This window comes from Pavona decussata, unplaced genomic scaffold (assembly GCF_977016875.1).
Source record: "Pavona decussata unplaced genomic scaffold, jaPavDecu1.1 SCAFFOLD_190, whole genome shotgun sequence".
Lineage (NCBI taxonomy): Eukaryota > Metazoa > Cnidaria > Anthozoa > Scleractinia > Agariciidae > Pavona > Pavona decussata.
In genome coordinates, this window is record NW_028145599.1 from 796,141 (window position 1) to 816,892 (window position 20,752).

General features: G+C 38.0%; 1 protein-coding gene across 2 annotated transcripts in view; it reads right to left on the reverse strand.

The window, feature by feature from the left end:
- Positions 1-461: 461 nt before the first annotated feature.
- Positions 462-20,752, reverse strand: part of LOC146462219 (nuclear pore complex protein Nup107-like) — a 29,962-nt gene continuing 9,671 nt past the window's right edge. Inside the window, exons 12-43 of one of the 2 annotated variants that reach the window (XM_085085933.1) lie at positions 20,453-20,530; positions 19,300-19,354; positions 18,448-18,519; positions 17,744-17,838; positions 17,095-17,167; positions 16,955-17,005; positions 16,506-16,568; positions 16,322-16,412; positions 15,437-15,522; positions 14,873-14,932; positions 14,170-14,247; positions 12,868-12,935; positions 11,922-11,970; positions 11,772-11,841; positions 11,162-11,232; positions 10,570-10,614; positions 8,852-8,896; positions 7,572-7,668; positions 7,426-7,479; positions 7,070-7,122; positions 6,616-6,672; positions 5,507-5,609; positions 5,079-5,167; positions 4,312-4,383; positions 3,288-3,341; positions 3,123-3,197; positions 2,745-2,789; positions 2,609-2,677; positions 1,599-1,712; positions 1,265-1,315; positions 661-785; positions 462-630 (exon numbers count right to left, since the gene is read on the reverse strand). In XM_085085933.1, the coding sequence (XP_084942059.1) occupies positions 675-785; positions 1,265-1,315; positions 1,599-1,712; positions 2,609-2,677; positions 2,745-2,789; positions 3,123-3,197; positions 3,288-3,341; positions 4,312-4,383; positions 5,079-5,167; positions 5,507-5,609; positions 6,616-6,672; positions 7,070-7,122; positions 7,426-7,479; positions 7,572-7,668; positions 8,852-8,896; positions 10,570-10,614; positions 11,162-11,232; positions 11,772-11,841; positions 11,922-11,970; positions 12,868-12,935; positions 14,170-14,247; positions 14,873-14,932; positions 15,437-15,522; positions 16,322-16,412; positions 16,506-16,568; positions 16,955-17,005; positions 17,095-17,167; positions 17,744-17,838; positions 18,448-18,519; positions 19,300-19,354; positions 20,453-20,530 (2,194 nt within the window). In that variant the 3' untranslated portion in view covers positions 462-630; positions 661-674. Of the gene's footprint in view, positions 786-1,264; positions 1,316-1,598; positions 1,713-2,608; positions 2,678-2,744; positions 2,790-3,122; positions 3,198-3,287; positions 3,342-4,311; positions 4,384-5,078; positions 5,168-5,506; positions 5,610-6,615; positions 6,673-7,069; positions 7,123-7,425; positions 7,480-7,571; positions 7,669-8,851; positions 8,897-10,569; positions 10,615-11,161; positions 11,233-11,771; positions 11,842-11,921; positions 11,971-12,867; positions 12,936-14,169; positions 14,248-14,872; positions 14,933-15,436; positions 15,523-16,321; positions 16,413-16,505; positions 16,569-16,954; positions 17,006-17,094; positions 17,168-17,743; positions 17,839-18,447; positions 18,520-19,299; positions 19,355-20,452; positions 20,531-20,752 lie in introns of both variants that reach the window. The other variant, XM_085085932.1, reaches the window with a different exon arrangement.

Below are 20,752 nucleotides of genomic sequence, written 5' to 3' on the forward strand. Positions count from 1 at the left end.
ACATTTTCTCAGCTGATATTACACCTGATATGCTGAAACTTTGCAGGGTTACTAAAGTAAAAGTGCTCTTTCTAGTGCTTGTATACGTTTTTAATTTTTACTTATTTTAATTTTTGGCCGCCATTTTGGAGAAGGGTCTATGAGAGGGCAAACCAAAATCAATCTTGGTTGTCCCCACTTGACGCCATTTACCTGTACCTGCGCCATTGTGTTGTTTGCACCCCTCGGGACCTGAAATTATTACAGTGTGATCTGCTTGCGAATTTCTGCGCAGGTATCGTGCTCACTCGTTTCGAGAGTTAACCCCAACCTGTCAGCAGGTGTGAAGGGACGAAAAACAGTTGGTGCGTCTTTAGATGAGGAGCTGGGATGAGCTGATGACGGAGTGGAAATTCAAAGAAAAGGTTTTGATTGGTAGCTATTGATCTAACTACACGGAGACAGAAATACTCCCAGAACGATTGTGGTTTCAAACAATATGTCATGATTTTCATTTTATAGCAAATCCTTATGTTTAGTTACACATTCCATGGCTGAAAAAAAAAAACGTTTAGAAAAATAAATGGTATAGAGTTCCAATGTTTTTAGTTCACAAAAACCCCTGCTTTAGCGGAGTTTTGGCAAGGAAACAGCGCTGTTATTAATGTTACCACAGTCTGATGCTGCTAGCCAGGTCATTTGTGCGCCATATCGTAACCGAGTGGATCCAGATTGCTTCCCAGCAATGCCAGCGAGCTATCCCTGAATAACGACAGCATCTTCTGTAACTCGTCCTTCCTGAATACCTGTGAGATCACACAATCATTTCAAACAACTACTCCACAAGTTTGGCTTGTACCACGACATTGAGTTGAATCTCTGAATTGCCTTATTGCATAGACAAATACCGTGTTATGGGCCTATTTCAAGGCTTTCACGAAAGCTGAACTACAATAGGCTATAGCCTATAACAAGTAGTACCAGGACAGGTTACTTTTCATACCAGCGAAACCAAAATTGAATTATGTCGGGCACTAAGTTATATGTTTGGTAATCTGTTTGAAACTTGACCATCGCAAACCTCCATGACTCCAATACAGACTTCTCCCTTTTGTGTTTTCGATTACTTTAACTAGTTTTGAGGTTGATTCAATTTGAAAGAAAAGATACGTAACCGTGAGTGACTAACATAAGTGCCTTATTACTCTTCCCAGCTAGAATTTCATTCGGTGCTTGTGGGTGGAATACAGCGGCAAGTCAAAAGGCCGGGGAAGCGCAATCTTACCTCATAAAGCTGGTACTGTTCAGAGGTGATAACATCAGCCAGCTGTAAACACTGCAATGTAAATCGTAGGAGTAAAAAGCCTGTTTCTACAGCCCCTAACTCCTAAGGATGCATGTTTCATTACAAGTTACTTCAATATCCCTATATGAACTACTCCACCGCGTCTCCACAATAAAAGCAAAACCAAAACAATCTCAGAGGCGGCATAGCAGCAGTTTTCTAAGGCAACAAGCTGAGATTCATGTCGCGGAAGGTCTAATGTTCGGTTTCAGGCGCGTTGATCATTGACCATTCTAATCTACCTAGCAAATGTTCCAAGCCATGTAGCACTAACCTGTTTGTACTGTTCAGTGGAGTGCAACACGTTATGAAGCAGAAAACAAATGAGCGGAAGACAAAGCTGTCTCAACAGCTGCAGTTGATGAGTACGACTTGCATCATCTTCCTCCTGCAAACAAACATCTCGAACTCAACATCATCTATTACAACCCTGCGAGACTGTTCTCTCAACTGAGATGGTCGGCTGCTTGAATGTAATGGCGGAAGCGCTTTTTTCAGTGCGTTATCAAAGGATATAGAGAAGTTACATTATAAACAGCGCAAGCTAAAGGTAGACCCTTTCAAGCCTAGTGACCCACTACAGCTTGAGTATATCCCAGTCAGTTCTGTAGGGTTCAGTGGCTAGGAGCATTGTTACTCCTCATAGATGGAATGCAGGTTTTCTCTCCAGCACTTTGTCAAGTTTCCTTGACAGTTGTTCGCCAGTACTCATTTACAGCTGTTTCGACAAAGGTTGTCGAGAAAAGGCGTAAAAGAGTACGCGAAAAATGCCGAAAGGTAGTCTGGGAAATGCCCAATAAAATCATCCATATTGCCGGCCATCTCAAGTCTTCGCTGTACGGTAGAGGCATTATGGATTCTGAGCTTTTATTGAAATTTATTGGGTATTTCCCAGACTGCCTTTAGGCATCGTCGCGTACGCTTTTACGCTTTTTTGGACAACCTTTGTCGAAACAGCTGTATACTCCTGAGTGGGAAGGGTAATGTGAGAGGAACGTGCCTTCCCGAAGAACACAACACAATTACCGGACATCGAATCTGGGAATCCAAGGCGCTAACCATTAGGTCACCGCGCTTCCCACCGCTCGTCAGTACTCAAGGCTATGGCTTAATGGCCGAGGTAGCTCGCAGTGGACGCGAACAACCATTTTCGAGAGGCTAAATTAAAAATAAACGGCATGTAGTCAAGGACATTGACACCTGCTCCCAGGCATCATACATTTTAAGCTAAGAAGTGGAACTGAAACGCAAACAAATATCCAAAACTAAGCGTGTAAGACATACCGTCCTCTGGTCTACCATCCAACCTCCATCAGGGAACAAAAGAACGTTATAAATCTTCTCCACTGTGGCCTGATAAGTAAATAAAACATCACTGAATTGAAATTTTAAACAACGAAAGGAAATCAAATTAATGTACCTTTGTATGGATGTCCAGCGAGTTCTTCCATCGTCCAAATTCCACCTGTTGTAAAAAATGAACATTGATATAAATAACGAAAACACTAAAATGAACACTGGAAACTCAGACTGTGTGAAGAGAAATGGGCACATATATCACAACAAAATAGAAACCAGCCAGTCTCCATTAATCTCTCCCGCTTCAAAGACTGAACTGTAAATTTGTCAATGTTGTTACTTAAAATTGTGAAAGAGTTAAAGACTGCGGTTGGCGTTCTTTAATTCTTATGTTAGTACGTCTGAGGTTTTGTTATGGTGCCCGTTTGGTTTATTCTGTAATGCTTATTTCATTTTCCAAGTGTCAATACTCTGATAGCATATAACAAAGACTTCTTACCTCGTAATGTTTGAGGCGCTGCTCAAATGCCACCTTCTCGGTGAAATTAGCGTGCGCTTCGTGTCGTGGTTTTGGCTATAACACAAATGAAATGGAAAGAATAACAATTCCTCTTCTGATTTAATGTTCACGTTTGCAAAAACTTAAGGCGTTTGTAATACTTACTGGTACACTGTGATGAAAGTGCTGAAACCAGTCGTTGAATGCATCCAGAGCCTCCTACAGATTAACAATTGACCAAGAATCAGTCTTCACACGTTGGTCACAATTAGATTACACATAAACCTCGTGTCACTTTATCTGGGTAAAGTTTCATGGTTGCTGGCGTTCAGACCTTAAGCAGAGACAACGACGACGCCAACGCAAAAGAAACTTAAAAATTACATTCGCTTTTTCTGAATAAATTTGCCATGATTTCTACTCATTTAGTTTGTCATGATGTGGCCGAACTATGTGATGTGGCTTTAAAGTTCAGGAAGAGAAATCATGCGTTCACGCTTTCCATAAAACCTTGAATGTGGTCATTTCACGATGTTGTTTTGCAGAGGGCGGCAAAGAAATGTACCAAAGTGTATAACGCACGTGCAGAGCCAGTGGTTTTTTTTGTGTGTGTTAATTAAGGCCCGTTTGAACGGTTTCAACATTGGCTTCAACATGCCGTTCAACACAGTTGTTGAACCAAATGTCGGGGGCGTTTGAACAGGTCGTTCAACATTGTTGAAAGTGTAAGAAGGAATGTTGAAAGCTTGTTGAAAGTGTGTTGAATCAAGTTAAAATTGGTTTAAACTTTCATTCAACATCGATTCAACAGTTCCTTTGTTCTTGAAAATGTTGAAAGGCGTTGGAACCGTTTGAACACTCCGTTCATTCGCCAACACCCGTGCAACTTTTGTTGAACGAACGTTGGTCAAATGTTGAAACCGTTTAAACGGGCCTTTAGAAAGTGTTTTCTGACGTAAAGGTCTCTAATAACTAGAGAAAGATGGTACGCCCAGGCGTCCTTTGGAGGTTTCAAATTACGCGCTAACTTTCAGCAATATAATGGACGACCAAATTATATTATCGCCAAATAAAAAGTCATTAAAATAACAAGGAAGGTCAGCCAAAAATTAAAGTTTGCGCTTGAAGTCTGGCCGCAAGCTACTAGGACATGTCAAGTCACGTGTTATAATCTGACCAAGTATCTCACCAGGTAAGCTTTGATGCATAGGTATTCCCTTATGGCATTGTCATCTCCAGCAGGTAACGCACTGGATCCACCCTGAAAGACGCACAGAAATAAACACACCTCAACAGCGCAGCCTGGACTTCTCACGACAAACAGGCAGTCTTCAGTGCGGTGAATGTCATAACAGGAAAGAGCTTAAGCATTAATTAAGTTTTTATTTTCGTTAGTTTCTTTCAAAGACCCGTAAAATTCTATCTGCAAAATGTATCCCAGTGAAAAAATTACCATTTGAACGTCACCATCCCAAGCTGGATGCTAATGGACTGAGTTCTGTTACAACCAGGTTTAAAGGACACCATCTATAGTCGACGTTTTGCGATGAGTAAGAGTGCTTTCCATTTGTCAGAACTGTCCAGACTGGCCAATCAGTTTGAAACTTTCCATCGAATGGAATGAGAATTTTTTGAAGAGTTAGCTTTAAAGAATCTTCAAATGCACATTTTGGAAATAATTTGCGCCATTTTAATGGAACTCGAAGGACTAGCAACGGAGCCAGTTCTTGAAAATGGTGCCTTAAGTCTGCGGAAAAACCAGTCTGGCCAGCCAGTTCTAACAAAATGTGTGGAAAAAAGGAGAAGAAAAGAAAAAGCTACTCCCTAAGTAAAAGTTTGGCAAATATTTTACGCAAGTTGTAGAAGAGAACTGTTAGACGTTCAATAAGTGTCACACTTAGACATTAACCGCTTTCTAACAAATTAATGGAAATCGACAATCAACAAGGTACCCACCCTAAGCTGCCATTCTTTGTGAATCACGTGCACAGAGTCCACTGGAATCTTTTGGAACACTTCTCGGGCTGCAGCGTGTTTTCTCGTGGCTATCCAGGGAAATTGTCACAAAAACACAAATTAAAAAGATCAGAAACTCGAGTATGGAGGTAGCAAGGGCACAAGTATGTTACAACATTGTCGCGAGAGGTTTCAAGCCTGACAAAACTTTCAAATTCTAATGCCAAGATAGAGCACTTCTTGTTTATATTGATTTACTAGTAAACAGGTTTTAACGTCGCACCCAGAGTTATAACTTTGCCCTGAAGTACCGCCTTCAGCTTCAGAAACTTTTTACTCCAACCAAATTACACGTAATGCTTCCAACTCTCAGTAAGAAATGCTTCTTAATTTTTTGATACGAAAGAAATTTCGAGTTGAAAACTCACCGATAAAGCAGCGCATGATGGCATTGCTCTGCTTCAAAGCTTCACTTCGCTGAGATGGATCAAACATCAGCCACTCAATGGCTTCTATCTTTCTACGGTCCTCCTAGGAAATACATACAACAACTTTACGTGAACAAGTGTGTACTCACAGCAGCCAGTGAGTACTGCACTATAACATATAGGTTTGTTAGTAGAATAGGGTAAGCATTTTTGAATTGCAAGTAAGTAATAAGACGTTATGTCTATTTAATTTTTAAATATTTTATCACTGATGATACATGTATATGACGATACCATATAAAATTGAAATATACTTTATCTGACACCGCGTTCATCATCATCAGCAAGGACGACCATGACCTGTTGGACTGCCACCAACACATAGCTTGACCAGCCTTTCCCAAAGGCTTTCCTTTCCTGACTTTCAAACTTATTACCGCTGGGAGGTTTAACGAGCTATACTCTCCTTCCGAACTACACCCTTCTCTAATTTGTTCTTTTTTTATATCAAACATTGTGGCCAGGTGAAATACAACACTTTTTTTTCAAAACTGACTTCTTGTTGGTCTGGCAAAAATACTACATGCAAACTTAACCCAGCTCCCTTTTCATCAGATTGGGCCAAGTTACTTTGAACTGTTGATTCTCAAACGCGGAATTTTCGCAGAGGTTGGTTTGGACTAAAGGTTAAGGCAAAGTGTCTTGGCACAGCCTCGCCTACACAAACACTCTGTTGTTGTTGTTGTTACTGATGTAACAAAGTCGCCTTATTGTTTGAGATTGTTGGTACAGACAAACCTCAATAAGGTAAAGTGAAGGCAGACCTCAGTCTGTAGAGATGTCTGTGTTAAGATAAAGTCATTTCGCAGATTTGTGTCTTTTCGAGATCAATTCGAGTGTCCGAACGGAGAAGCTTCACTGTGGATATTTTAAACAAGGGCGGCCATGCTATTCATTCGACCATTGCTCCGGATAAATGATTTGCAACAACATTCCCATTTCCTGTTGGGCCAGTAGTATTGTAAACACTAATTGCTATAATTGTTTTTGGTATTGTTTACGTGTTACGCTGTGAGCTAGTTTGTGTGTTTGTTAAGAACCTGACTTACATTTGAAGTAGCAGCTTCCAGAGCAGGTGACAAGTCTCTATCGATCTTAAAATCTTCCTACAATGAAAGGAAAAAAATGAAAAGCATGACAACCTTGTAATAAACTGAGCTTCGTAATCTAATATGGATTTCGCTTTTGTTTGTGTTGTATACATCTCTTTTCTATGCATGTCCTATCGTTTCCCGTATTTTGATATCAAATTAACGCGATAGATGGAAGAGAACAGCTTTTTATGTCCTCGTGACATTATTGCCATCAAAGAAAACTTCATTTCATGTCATGAACACATTTCTCGAGTAGACAATAAACCGGCCAATACGACGTCAGAAAAGTAACAGTTTCAAATTTGTACAGATGATCAATATTCTCCTGAGCTAATCAAACAAGCAGAAAACATCAGCAAATATATCTAACAAGGGCAGTGAACATGAAGTATCTGATAAACAATCTTACCTTTCCTCGAATATTCTCAACAACAGTCTTGGTTATCAGAGGAACATCAAGACCTTGAGAAACGAGAAATGTTAGGACAGTAAGATAAGCAACAACCACAGTCACTCTTTGGAGCAGACTCACACCCTATTCAGTCCTTTTCTTTATTTGCTGTCTAGGACGGACACCTTTCTAAAGGCCAATTTGGACAGTAGAACTTTGTGGGACTTGGTTGCCATTCATGAGTGCAATCCCGAAGAATCCATTTTAATTCACAAGAAGAACGGTTATTTTCACAGCAATTCCTAAATTTCCTTCAATTACAAAACGTACTTCAAACACATTCAGTGAAAACATGAAAGCGTTATTATACAAACCAGCACTGCTCGCCAAGTCCAAGCATTTTTGTCTGTCTTTCATGTCAACTATATCTAGAATAAAAGGTTTTATGTTTTGTTAAAGACTGTTGCTTAGACTGTTCTTCACGTTTCTGAGAACAAGACGTTTTCAACTAAACAGTTACCTTCTAAGAAATAAGCATACGTCTGTGTTTGGATTTCTGCCGGAAGAGTAGCGGTGTATGTTGCCACAAGGTCGATCTGCTTCTCATCAATAAGAGCCTAGGGAAAAGAAATTGCAGCTCGATTCACGATTGGAGGCTTTCCTAAGCTAAGATGAATCCTATGCAGGATGTTTGTCCCATGAACCTAGTTTAATGGCCTTAGCTCCCACGAGTCTCCTGTAGCTCAGTGGTAGAGCATCCGAACTAGTAATCGGAAGGTTATAGGTTCGACTCTTGTTGGGAGAACTCGGATTTCCTTTTTCTAAGTACGACTTAGGATTTATCAGTCCTAAGCATTGTTTCTAAAAATTAAGTTTGTGATGATGTACTATGGCAATACAGTGACATACAATGGGTGAACAGATTCTTACATAGGAGAACGACAGAGGCAGCCTTTCTTTGGGACAAAATAAAATGGTTGTGCTAATGAGATGACCGTATGAACGAGCTGGATGTGAGGTAGGGTGTTACTTGAAGCTGCAATGCTGTTGTCTAGCAGGGACCTTATAGAACAGGCCAACCAAAACACAGTGTACCCTACCCACTGCTCTTAGGCAGCAACCTGTACCTGAGATCACATGACTATTAAATCTAAAATATATTAACAATAATTCTACAAGTTGCTTTTCTTATTTGGAGTATTTTGGTCCCACTACATTAAATGTCTGGATTCGTGTCAGTAACAGGTAAAACAGGTATCATAAAAGAAACAAGGTAAGGAATTGGAAATATTGGAAATGGATGAGGCATGAATGAAACGCACCAGGGCAAAAGTTTGATCGTTAATGTAAAAAAACAGAAAAAAAAAACAAACAAACAAACAATGAGCGTGCAAGGAATTCATATGTTTGGTTTTATATTTGTTTGTACTCCCCCACCGACGCAGCACCACAGCTCCTTTAGAATACATGGCCAATGTGGTGTGCAGCACCAAGCTAGCCACAATTTCACGTACGGCTTAATTGAGTGGAATTAATTTATATAGACAGATGCTATATCATGAGAGTATTATTTATTAAACTAACATGCACCAAAAGAAACTTTTTCTGTTCAGTGAAACATTTTTTTCACTATGTATCCATTTCACGTAAAATCTACTGACAGGAAATGACCTGATGGTCTATCAGGAAGGAGCCAATCAGAGCACTTGCGTGCAATGTCTTTATGATAAATTGTGATAACGTATTGTTTTTGGGACACATTCAGCATCACTTTTTAGTCTTACAAGAGGTGATAGATACCTGTACATAAGCCTTCAAGATGGACACACACTGCTCCAGATCAGTCTGTGGTAACAGCAAAATAATAATCCAAGTTAACAACAACAAACATACATACATACATACATACATACATAATCTTTATTTAAACACGATGATAATTAAAGCTGTTAGTTTGTGGGGTCGTGTGTTTACTTCTAAACTAACCTAATCTACTTTACATTAGAATATGTCAGGTATGATAATAGTTAATAGTAGACAAAATTCTGTTGTTTATATCGTGTGGTTGATGCAGATGTGCAGTTAAACTTAAAATCTTTAAAAAAGTTCTCAGCGCTGACCCGCTTTCTGAGGTAGTTAAAGTTCGGGGACGCCGCTGCCTCCTTGTCGTTGTAATTAACAAAATTCCATAAGGATGAGCCTCTATATGAGAGAGAATCTTTCATATATCTTGATTCGCACCTTGGTACGAGGAGACAGTTCTGCTCTCGAGTGAAATAAGTGTTAACGCGGTTTTGACAAATAGTCTCAGACAGCGTATCAGGTAAAGATTCACTATGAGCCTTATAAAAAAGTCTGAGAACGTCTAGCTTATAGTAAAGGAAAAAGGTGGGCCACTGAACACGCCTAAGGACTTCATCAGAAGCCATATCCTTTGGTAAATTGTAGATTATACGTGCTGCTCTACAGTGTAGTCTCTCTATTGAATTAAGAAGGTCGGACTTACAACACGAGCCCCACAAAACTAAACCGTACTTAACAGCTGGAACGATCACTTTAAAATAAAAGTCTTTTAAAATGCCTCTAGGAAAAAAACGAGATCGTTTAAGCAAATCAAGTTTTTTAGCGAAGGTTCTCTTTATCTCAAGCACGTTGGCTACCCAGGTGAGTTTCTGGTCCACTGTCAGTCCTAATAATCTCGTCTTCGTAACCAAACTTAACACTGAATTTCCTAAGTACACAGGGGCGATGGGTCCCATCGGTGTCCCCTTTGTGAAAAGAATGACCTCGCTCTTGCTGGGGTGAGGTGTCAACCGGTTGTTTAGGCACCAGTTGTAAAACTCTCGTAAGGCCTTATTTAGTTTCGCAATCGCCAAATCAGCTGTTTCACCGATGCAAAATACGGTAGTGTCATCCGCGTACATGTAGACGGATCCGGTAGGTACCGAAGAAGGTAAATCGTTCGTAAATAACACGAACAGCGTTGGTCCTAGGACTGATCCTTGTGGGATCCCCATACGCACGGGTAACAGTTCCGACTTTACACCGTTTAGTACAGTGAATTGTTGTCTGCCACTGAGGTAATTGCGTATTAGGTCAAGGAGAGAGCCAGTAACTCCAAAATCACGGTTCAGTTTCGTCAACAGAATATCATGAGGCACACTATCAAACGCTTTTTTGAAATCGACAAAGGCTGCTGCGACTGCCTTTCCAGAATCGAGAGCTCTTCTCCACGTCTCTGTCAGGTGGATCAGCAAGAGTTCTGTTGAATGCCCAGCGCGATATGCCCACTGCTTATCCGACGCAAGGTTGTTACTCTTGAAGATGTGTTGTACAAGGTTGTCATTGATTTCAGACTCCATAATCTTGCCTGGGACACTGAGGAGGGAGATCGGACGGTAGTTTCCCATGTCCGTCTCGTCGTAACATAAGACATGTAACAGACATGTAACATAAGACATGTAACAGGCAATTAAGTTTGATAATTAACAGAACTGTGTCCCTATGTAGCTACTCACCTCAGACTCAATTCCAGCTGACCTCAGAAACAGAACTAAATGAGCCTAGACAACAAAAAACAAAAATAGGTTGTAACAGATCAGTCAGTGCAAGCTCAGAGTTTTCCTCACATGATCATCGTGAGACAAGGGACAGAGGAAGACCAGGCAAGATGGGGATGGTTTAACTAAAGAAGACTAAGATAAATTCAATCAATTGAAGGGTTTTCGGTAAGACTAACAGGCCGGTTATCATGTAAGAAAGTTGCATATTTTATATTTTAATTTTTAAGCAAAATGCTAAATAAACAAGAAATAACTTATTATGCAAGCGACCTACACAAAAGGGATAGCAATGCTCGACTGATTTCTTTTCTGTGGAACACTGAACCACGTTGAGTGAAGCATTGGGAGTTGCGAAGAAATTTATGAAATCAGTAAAGCATCGGTTTCCTTTGTATAGGTCACTTGCATTTTCTAGTAAGGACAGGAGTATAAAGCTAACAATTAAGTTTCTTACATGCTAACCATTCTCCGTCAAAATAGAGCTTATCTGGAGCAATTTCGATTTCAAGGCAAGAAAAGGCACTTGCTCAAGTCTTGCCAAACTTACCATGAATCGTAATATTTGCGTTATTGGTTTCTCCTCGTTTTGAAGCCAACTGTACATCTTTTCTATCAAACCTGAGTCACACAAACAACACAGCATTACATACATGAATGTTTTAGATAATATACAGGAAGCTCTAGATAATGTCTAATCCTCCGCGTTCATTGCAGTCATAAAATACCAGAACTACCATCACAATCAGGCCTTGTTTGTAAGGTTATCCTTTAGTAACAATACTGTTCTCACTGAAGAAATGTTGGCCCCTGTGAGATGAGTGGAAGGGACTGTTTTGGCTGCACTGCACACGAGAGAAACTTGCCAACTATCATTTATGCTCAAAAAGAAGAATACAAAAATTATGCAATAAAGTTTTCAATAAAAATATAAAAAATCCAGTACATGTATTTAAAAGGGCACCTCATTAAAATGGTTCAAACAAGTACAATGTATCTGTAAAGCCTATGATTATATTAGTGCTGGTACTTGTTTTCCATGGTATATTTTAACAGCTGTAATGTTGATTTCCCTGTATCATAGATGGAGACTATAATCCACCCACTATGGAGAATGCTCTTAATTTACCAAGCATTCACTGAGCAAAGGCTGCACTTACCATTTGTGTCATTAAGAATGATGTGCTTTTGCATGACATGATGGAATTCATCTGCTTGATTTCTGATGGACTAATACAAACCAATAGAAGTGGTGTAAAGTTATATCAAAACAAAGAAATTATTTTAGCTGTCAAACAAAGTGTACTTACCTCTTTTGGACAAGCTTGAAGTTCCTCAAATATTTTGTCAGGATTTAGCCTGTGGAGAGATTGTTGAATGTGAGGTATGCTGTGAGACAGAAGACTTTACAAGGGAGCCATAACACAACATACATAAACTGGAACCCTGTTAATGTAGGACCACAGTCAGGCCATAAAAATGTGGTCATGTTAAGGCAAATGACACCTCAGGTTCATCAGCATACATTTGTCAAAAAATAACACGCATGAAACATAATGACCAATACGAATGATAAACTAATTATTATTCCTGACAAGGTATGTGATAAAATTGTGTTTCTGCATCAGTGATTGCACTTGAACTACTTGTTTATTTCAAGAATATAACCTGCAAAACCTATAAATTGCATTTTTTAATCTCCTTAAAAGGGAACGTATATTTCTACCTTTTTGGGAGTATTGACAACAATTTAACATGAGCATAAAATTAATTGGTGAACTTGTGTCACCAATTTTAAGTCCAATAATTCAGCACAGATAATGCATTTCATGGGCTGACAAAGCATGGAGCTAGACTAGGTGTATTGTTTTTTTCGGACAACGGAAGCAAAATTTACAAATAGCCTATCTGAGAGAAAATTGAAAGTTACAAATTCTAACACACTCCTTTCAACTCTAATAACTATCAATAACAGTTTTAACCATTCACTGAGTATTAAAATGAATAATTAGCATTGTACTCTAATTGAAGTGAATCTCAAGAAGTAAACATGGACACAACATGTTGTTACCAAAACATAATTGCTAGAATAAGTGGCCTGTCAATAAAAAAAAAAAACTGATGCACATCGTTCTGCAATAACCCTGTCAAGTTTCAGATAAATAATGATACATTTTTGTTTGGGATGAAAAACAAGGGGCTCATGTTGACAGGGTAGTTACACTGTACAGTAATAACAATTATTATTGCACTTACGTCTGGTCCCAGAACTTAGAAGGCAGGTTCTCCAGATCTCTGTCTGGTCTAGGGTGGAGGCGAATCTCCTAAAATGAACATTAAAATGAAAAGGGCAGTACTATAGCATGGGCAACAATTAAAGGAGCGTAGCAGGTTGGCGCATTGGTGGGAGCAAGGGTTTGAATCTCAGCTTTATCATCATGTCAGCTGTTTCTGGTTGGTTCTCAAATTGCTCTAATGATTTTTTGTCTGGGTTCTCAAGTTTTCAACATTTCCAAATGATGCAATTTGATATGGAAATGAAGAAGCTGTATGAAAACTATCTAGGGTGCTGTGACTCTCCTCTATAAACATCATTAAAACCAAATCCAGATCAAACCCAGTCAGTGAAAAGAACAAGTACTAAATATATAAGTACTCCAAAATTTGCAAAGGTTACTGTGTTGTTTCAATAATTATTGAAACCACCTTGTTTCTAAACACTTCTCTGAATGCGACCCAGTGAAGACAAACAATCAAGGGCATCTAAATGGAACAGAGCTCTCCCTGCCAAAAGGACTGAGAAGAGTCTTTCCCTTTCAATCATCACAAGCATATCGCTAATTCATCAAAGCCACTACAGTGTCAGTACATGTAGTTTATCATACTGGTTGTAAGGCTAGGGCAGTAAGTCTTCAAAACTGAATCATTTGGCATAGACAAATTATGTTTCAAATACAACAAAGAAACCCGGGGGGGGGGGGGGGGGGGTACTCCCCGGAATTCTTGGTGGGGGTGGGGTACTCCCCGGAATTCTTGGTGGGGGTGTGCCGCCCAGGTTTTCCAATCACGACCCTATAAAATTAATACCCGTTTTCAAACCTGATAATTATGCATCAGTGCCGAACGGAAGTTGACGCAAGGAGTAAAAGTAAGCTGGAATGACATAGTTAATCTACTTCTTTTTCTCGCTATCACTTAGTCGTTCCAGTTACGTACTGAGAAGAAAAATATGTTTGTAAGCTTTCGTAAATGTTCCCCGCCCTAAAAACCCGACCCGATTTCAGACCGTAATTGTCAAAATCTATACCCTATTTCAGACCAAAACGGCTCAAAAACCATACCCTTTGGGGCGGCACATACCTACATACCTTATATAGGGGAGTACCCCCCCCCCCCCCCCCCGGGAAAGAAACCCCCACAGCCAGTGGTTCAATTTCCTTCTCCTTCCCTCAAGAGAATTAAAAACTTTCAGACAAAAAGAGTGTACATAACAGTTAACTGTCATGTACACTCTTTTTGTCTGAAGGTTTTCAATTCCTGTAAGGAGTCCATACCTACCTGCTCTACTCTAACATCTACCATAACTCTGTAAAATGCCCATAAATAATCCTCCCATGACTTGCACACTTGAAGAAGCTGTACACAAAACACAATGTTAGTTGTGTGACTAAGCTTAAACATTTATCATTTACTTCCACACGTGACACATTGGACATTATTGATCCCAGTAGAATGCAAGACATATGCCACACAGACCCAGACCCAGTAAATGACCTACTATAGCTCAACCTGTACGATAATGAGTAGAGTCACCAACATGTGGTCTAAAGGTCATTATTAAAAACTGGATCATTGCAAATGCAATTCCAGGGATTTGATTGGTTAGCACCCATGGTACATGTATATGAGCCATTATACCATGCCTGCAAAATAGCGACCATTAAATTCTCTTCTCCAGGATTGTTCTTGCAAAGCGAAATCGGGAAGATCTAGCAATATTTTTTGGTTGTCTTTAATAAAACAATAATTATTGCACTCGCGCTTGTTGGATATAAGATCTATGATGAAAGCCAACTCCACATTATGTGCCTCACTGGCTATCCATAATCTCATATCCAACACGCACTCATGGAATAATTTACATGTACTTATTGTCAAAAATAATTATTTCCCCTTATGGGCATCATGGCTCAGGTCACATATCACAAAAGAGCTTTTGAAAACATAAATACATCCAAAAGCAGTAAAAACTGATTGTTACCTGGCTGAGATTCCCACTAAGTGCAGCATAAATGGCTCTCTCATTCATGCTAAACTTGCTCTGATAAAAAAAGGTAGAAAAAAAACAATTTTTAAAGTCACATAATGCGACCAGGTATTTTAATGAGTCATTTTGTTTTAGGACGAGACTTAAAAAGTGCAAACACTTTTAAATTAATTTTGCACTTATTTGTACATGTACATATTCACATTATAACTGCTACTGATTTAATTTTCCATTATTGATAAAGATGGCCTATTGGTCAGCAGGACGCATGTGCTCTCTTTCATCCTCCAGTGGACATAGGGGCATTAAGGACAAATCATATGCCAGCCTGAAGCAAACAGCTTAAACATGAAATACATATGACTTCTTGTCTTGTATAGAAATACATGACTCTTGTACAAAAAAGGTTAATTCTAGCAAAGCAAACAATCCACAAGAATGACAGGTTTGAGTAGGCTATGAAGTTCCTGCAAGCCATCATTTCTCTAGTAGAACCAACAAGAGTGAGGACACAGGTTTAGGCTAATCAAGCTTACTCTATATTTGTAACACATGTACCTCTTGAGACATTTTCCAACATGCTGCTTTCCACACATCTCTAAATGGGTTTCCCTCAATGGCAGCAAGAGCTTCATTGTTGGAAACTGAAAAAGATCAATAATAGTTAGTTACTTGACTGTGTGGTATAACTGGTAAGATCATGCTGGCTGTGCTCATCACCTTGTCTTAGCTCACAAAAGTTCATCAAACCAGTGGCCTTGTCCCCTGGCCCTGTCATACTCAACAAATATTGGATGCTAAAGAACTTGCTTAAACATTTGAAGAATAACAGATGCAGCCCTGGTGTCATGGTCTGCGCTGCTGATTCATTCATTGCATGTGTGGGGTGAGATCATGAATGGAGGGCATGGTAATAGTTCCCACTGCATGTAAGTTGATTGTAAAAGTGTGCATTTGAACATATCAATATGGAATACATTCTACATAAGTGCATCAAAATCATATAGTTAACAGCAGTTGTATGTAACACTGCTCAAACTCCATAATATTGGTACAACATGACAAAAGTTTTAATTGTGTTAGCAAGGGCCAAACAATTTAGAATAATTGTGCTGAAGTCTATACGTACTGAACTACAATAATTACATACCAGTATACACGTACAAGAAATATGTCATAACTGAGAAATTACAACAAAGTCAAAATATCATTTAACTAAAACATTAAAACATACAGATAATGTCTGTTTAAGCCACTTGCAGCTGAGCATTAACCAATGCTACTGACCCACACTCAAGTACACATGTGAAAACAAATATCATGCATATTCGAATAATGATTAGACTGAGCTACATCTCAACAAGTATGATATTCCAGAAGCAGTTATGTAATATTATGTATTGAGTCAGTGTAACACATCAAGTTTAAAGTGAAGTGATATACCTCCATCTACATTAGCATCATGCCACAGTTTCCAACCTTCAAGAGTGGCAGCTCTCCATGACTGACCACACTTCTCACACAAACGTTGCGCCTTCAAGAGAAGGAAATTACATGTAGATTAACATGATTATAATATTATTTAGTATGTTTAACGTCAGGTGGATCCATATTTTGTGTAATTTACCTCCTCCAGTTTGCCTGCCCTTATTAAGGCAAACAGATGCCGCAGCAACCTGGCTTCATCTTCCTACAATAAAGTGAAAACAGTTTTGCTGAATGTTGATGAGTCTTGGTAATTTAAATGGGTTCAATTAACATTACTAGTGATATCACAGGAATCTTTGTTCTTTTTAATATACAGTTAAGTACACAATAATATTATTGTTTGTTATAAACAAACAGGTCTATGATAAAACCTCTTAATAAAGTAATTTGAAAGTTAACCTGATAAAGATATTTTCCTGCCCAATTGCCACAAATGCAACAGAGGGCAGCATTCGTGTGTACGTAGTGTACACCTGTTCAGCCACACCAGATGATATCCTTCAACCTAACATTTTCTGAGACACTGTAAAATGGTCTCCTAAGACTGACAGAGGCCTGCTGTTACAACAGGAGTAGAGAGTTACATACCTGATCTAAATCAGCTAGAGGCCTGTTCTGTCTCACAGGGGCATCAGGATCCTACATTCACATGAAAAAGCACACTTAACACACAACAACATTCAAAACGCAAACCAGAAGGCAGACAGAAAATATTCCATTTACATTACCATCTCAGTAACTTGTGGTCTTCTCATTCCCATATTCCTTCCTTCTTGTTGGAGTGCATGAAGTGTATTCTCCCTAACAAAAGTAAGTCAAGCTTGTAACAATCTTATGAGTGAGGCTAATGCTGATGCTCCTACAGATATGTAGATATTTTAAATACTGCTCCTCAGAGAGAAAGTATTTTTTTTTTTTTTTTGTCAAATCAAAATAGAAGCTGGGTATTTGAGTAGCCAGGACACCCAGTGGGATTCATTACTGATTTTTGCAACAAATATTGTACTAAGTGATTAAGTTGTACAGTAAGACTTGTAGTAAGGCTGTATTGTATTGTAAATACTGTTAGTATTGTAACCGATTGTAAGTAGTATAGGTATTGTGAGTATTATTTTAAAAGAATGGTAAATACAGTTAGTATTGTAGATATAGTACGTATTGTTAGTAGAAAAAAAATATATTGTTAATATTGCAAATCAGATTTAAATTATGGTAAGTTCTGTAAGTGGTGTGTAGTATTGTAAACACTGTTTTCCGTAGCATGCAAAGCTAATTTAAAAAAATGTAGATATTTGATAGATATTGAAGGCAAACTGAAGGTGAAAGTAAGCAATAAGAAAAAATATCCTGCACACTAGTTTGATTTCAATTACCTACCAACAGACTGATTCAGAAAAATATTCCACTTTGTCAGACTCCAAAAAGATCTCTAGCCAGTCTTCTGCATTCTTTTCTAACCAGTCAATAACAATCTAGTAAACAAAAGCCTCATTTTTAATTTAATTTAATAAGTGTTATTTCCCAAAAAAGTTAACAATGACATGATAAATGTGTTTTTTTCTTTTCACAGTTTTTCACAGTAAACGAATGACCATAAACATTACATTTAAATTACGAGCTTAAAAAGTGATTAAATTTAATAAATCACACCAGATATAAACACGTTACTATATTACGTGTAGTCTCTAAATTCCCTAGCCATATCTCTCAAAATGTCCATGTAACAGTAGCTGGTGATTTTGCCTCACTGCAGTCAATTCAGTTTAACTCGTACTTAACACCAGTCACCTGTACCCCCCATCCCACCCCTTGTAAACAGACATGAGGACCTAACTACCTGCTTATTACTCACATTATTGCTGGTAACTAACAAACATTTTGATGGAGTCAATTGTCTTCTAACACTTAACCCATCAGATGGTTATTAAGATCTACCTCAAAGCTAATTATTTTCACAACCTGCTAATTATAAGGTGAAACAGTCTGAACACTCCTCTTTTTACAAACTCAAGCTAGCTACAATCCACAGTCTGTGTCAACATTTGGTCCAGATCCAAATACATTTACCATATAGAGTATACCTGGTTTTGCCTGGTAGAAGCCTCTCTTTCATAGAGCTTGTTTACAATGCTCTTTTCACTCCAATTTCTTCCCTAAAATACACACATGTACACAATATTATATAGAGAAATGTTACATGCACTAGTAGCTTTTATGAGACAAATAAGACACAATTCCTGCAACACTTGGTTGAAAACCATTTAACATAACTCTTTGAGAATGCAGAAAAATTATTGGACAAATGAAAGAACAGCTCCCCACAAATATTTGGTTAACTGGTGACTTTGCTCTGACATTTTCAATCTGTGGTTCAGCCAGACAGACTAAATATTGACAATAAATTTATATTTATACAGTGCGTAAAAAGCCAGCGTCCTTAAATCGAAGTTTAAAGTGTCCAAAATGAATAAAACAAGATCAAGGATGGTTATCATTGTTTTATAATGAAGTTTTGATTAATTACAATCTTATAAGAAAAAATTTAAATTACAATATTTTGGCTCTATAGATCTATATTTACAGAGTCATAGTAATGTAATTAAGTTGAACAAATTGGACAGCTTATAACAAGGCCAATTAGGCATGTTTACAAGGAAATGAATTGAAATTGAAATGATTAAAGGAACAAACATGAGAGTTGGCGTGTTGTCCCACGACTTTGCCGCATTAAGACATTTATATTTAGATTTAGATGATGTAATTAAAGAAAGAGGTCTAATTATCTACCTAAATGAAGATAGCATGCAGCGTAGTATTCCTTATGTTAAAGAACTGAATATATGTTACTTTCTTAAACAAGACTGCAGAGGAAACCTGGTACATGTAAATATCACGCTTGGAATGGATTATTTACAAAGATGTTTTGTACCCACCACAAAATTTGTAAGCATGGCCTCATCATCAAACATTCCATTCTGAAGTCGATCACTGAACAGGCAAATTAAAGCAAAAAAAAAAAAGGCTACAGTAAATTGAATATTAAATATCTTTTGAGATCAGGTGCAACATCTCTTTAGCGCTGCATGATTGCCACAAAGCAATACATAACATACATAAAAAATAAACAATAACATACAATAAAACATAAAAATAACATACAATAACATAAAATAAAAATAATAATAATAACAAAATTATTATTTTAAACCAGTAATTAATTTTTATTACTGATCAGTTGCTGAGTGGTAGTAATTCATTCAGTTTAATTTAGTTTATTTGTCACATGTAATAAAGTTTGCTCAAAAATATTTAGACTCAAAGAGAAGGCCAGAAACACATTTTTCTGGAACAAAACACTTCAAGATAATGAAGGATTTGGTTCCTCCCTGTTGGCACCCCGTTTGCATTTCTTCTTTACTGATTGTTATTTAAATAAAGTTGTTATATAAGAACAACAAAAATCAGTTTCAGAGCCATGCTGATGATGATCATTTTACAATATACTCAAGTATTATACACATGATTTGGTAAAAATGACTCACAGCTCCTGAAAAAGACCTATTGGGTGTATGCTGGCTGAAAAATTAATGACCAACTCTGTTACTGTCTGTTTCGCTGTCTGTTTGTCAACAATCTGTTAGCAGACAGTTTCCTTGATTTAAGCATTATTTATTTTTATGGACGTGTTGGCAAACTATTGGCTAACAGTTGTCCAATAGGAGACTTCTGTTCACAGTTACCTACCACTCAGAACTTTTTAATCTGTCCATCTTATTGTCACCTAGTCTCCTACACAGACGTTCTTTGGGCTTGTCATGCATTCCTTCCCAACATGGGGGAGGAATGTGTGACGAGCCCAAACAGTGTCTGCGTAGAAGGCTAATTGTCACCAATATGAATACAAATCAGCACTGAGCAATATAAAATTTATATGTCAAGTCTTTAATCACCAAGAGAGAACTGTTAATAAGCCTTTTGTTCTAAATCTAGTCCAAGAACATGAAGACATTTTGCATGCAGTGTGAAAGTGTACAGGTGCACAAATCACTAATAGGTAAGAAAAGATAAATAAACTATTTGACTGACCTGTATAATGAGCCAACAAGTCTCCAAGTGTAGCTTTCTTGAGAAATGAGATATAATATATCAACTTGCCTGGAAAATCTACAACAAACATAAAACTTACATATTAATAAACATCAGGAAAAAAAGCAAGTTTAGGGTTAGACCACTCACTTGTTCCTTGGTCATTTATTCTGTGGACAGTACTAATAGAAATGTGTTTCTGGTGATTTTTCAAATATTTCCAAACATTGACATACATGTAAGATTGTCTGTAGATATTTCAGCTTATTTTCAGAAAATTTTAGATGATTTAACAGAAGA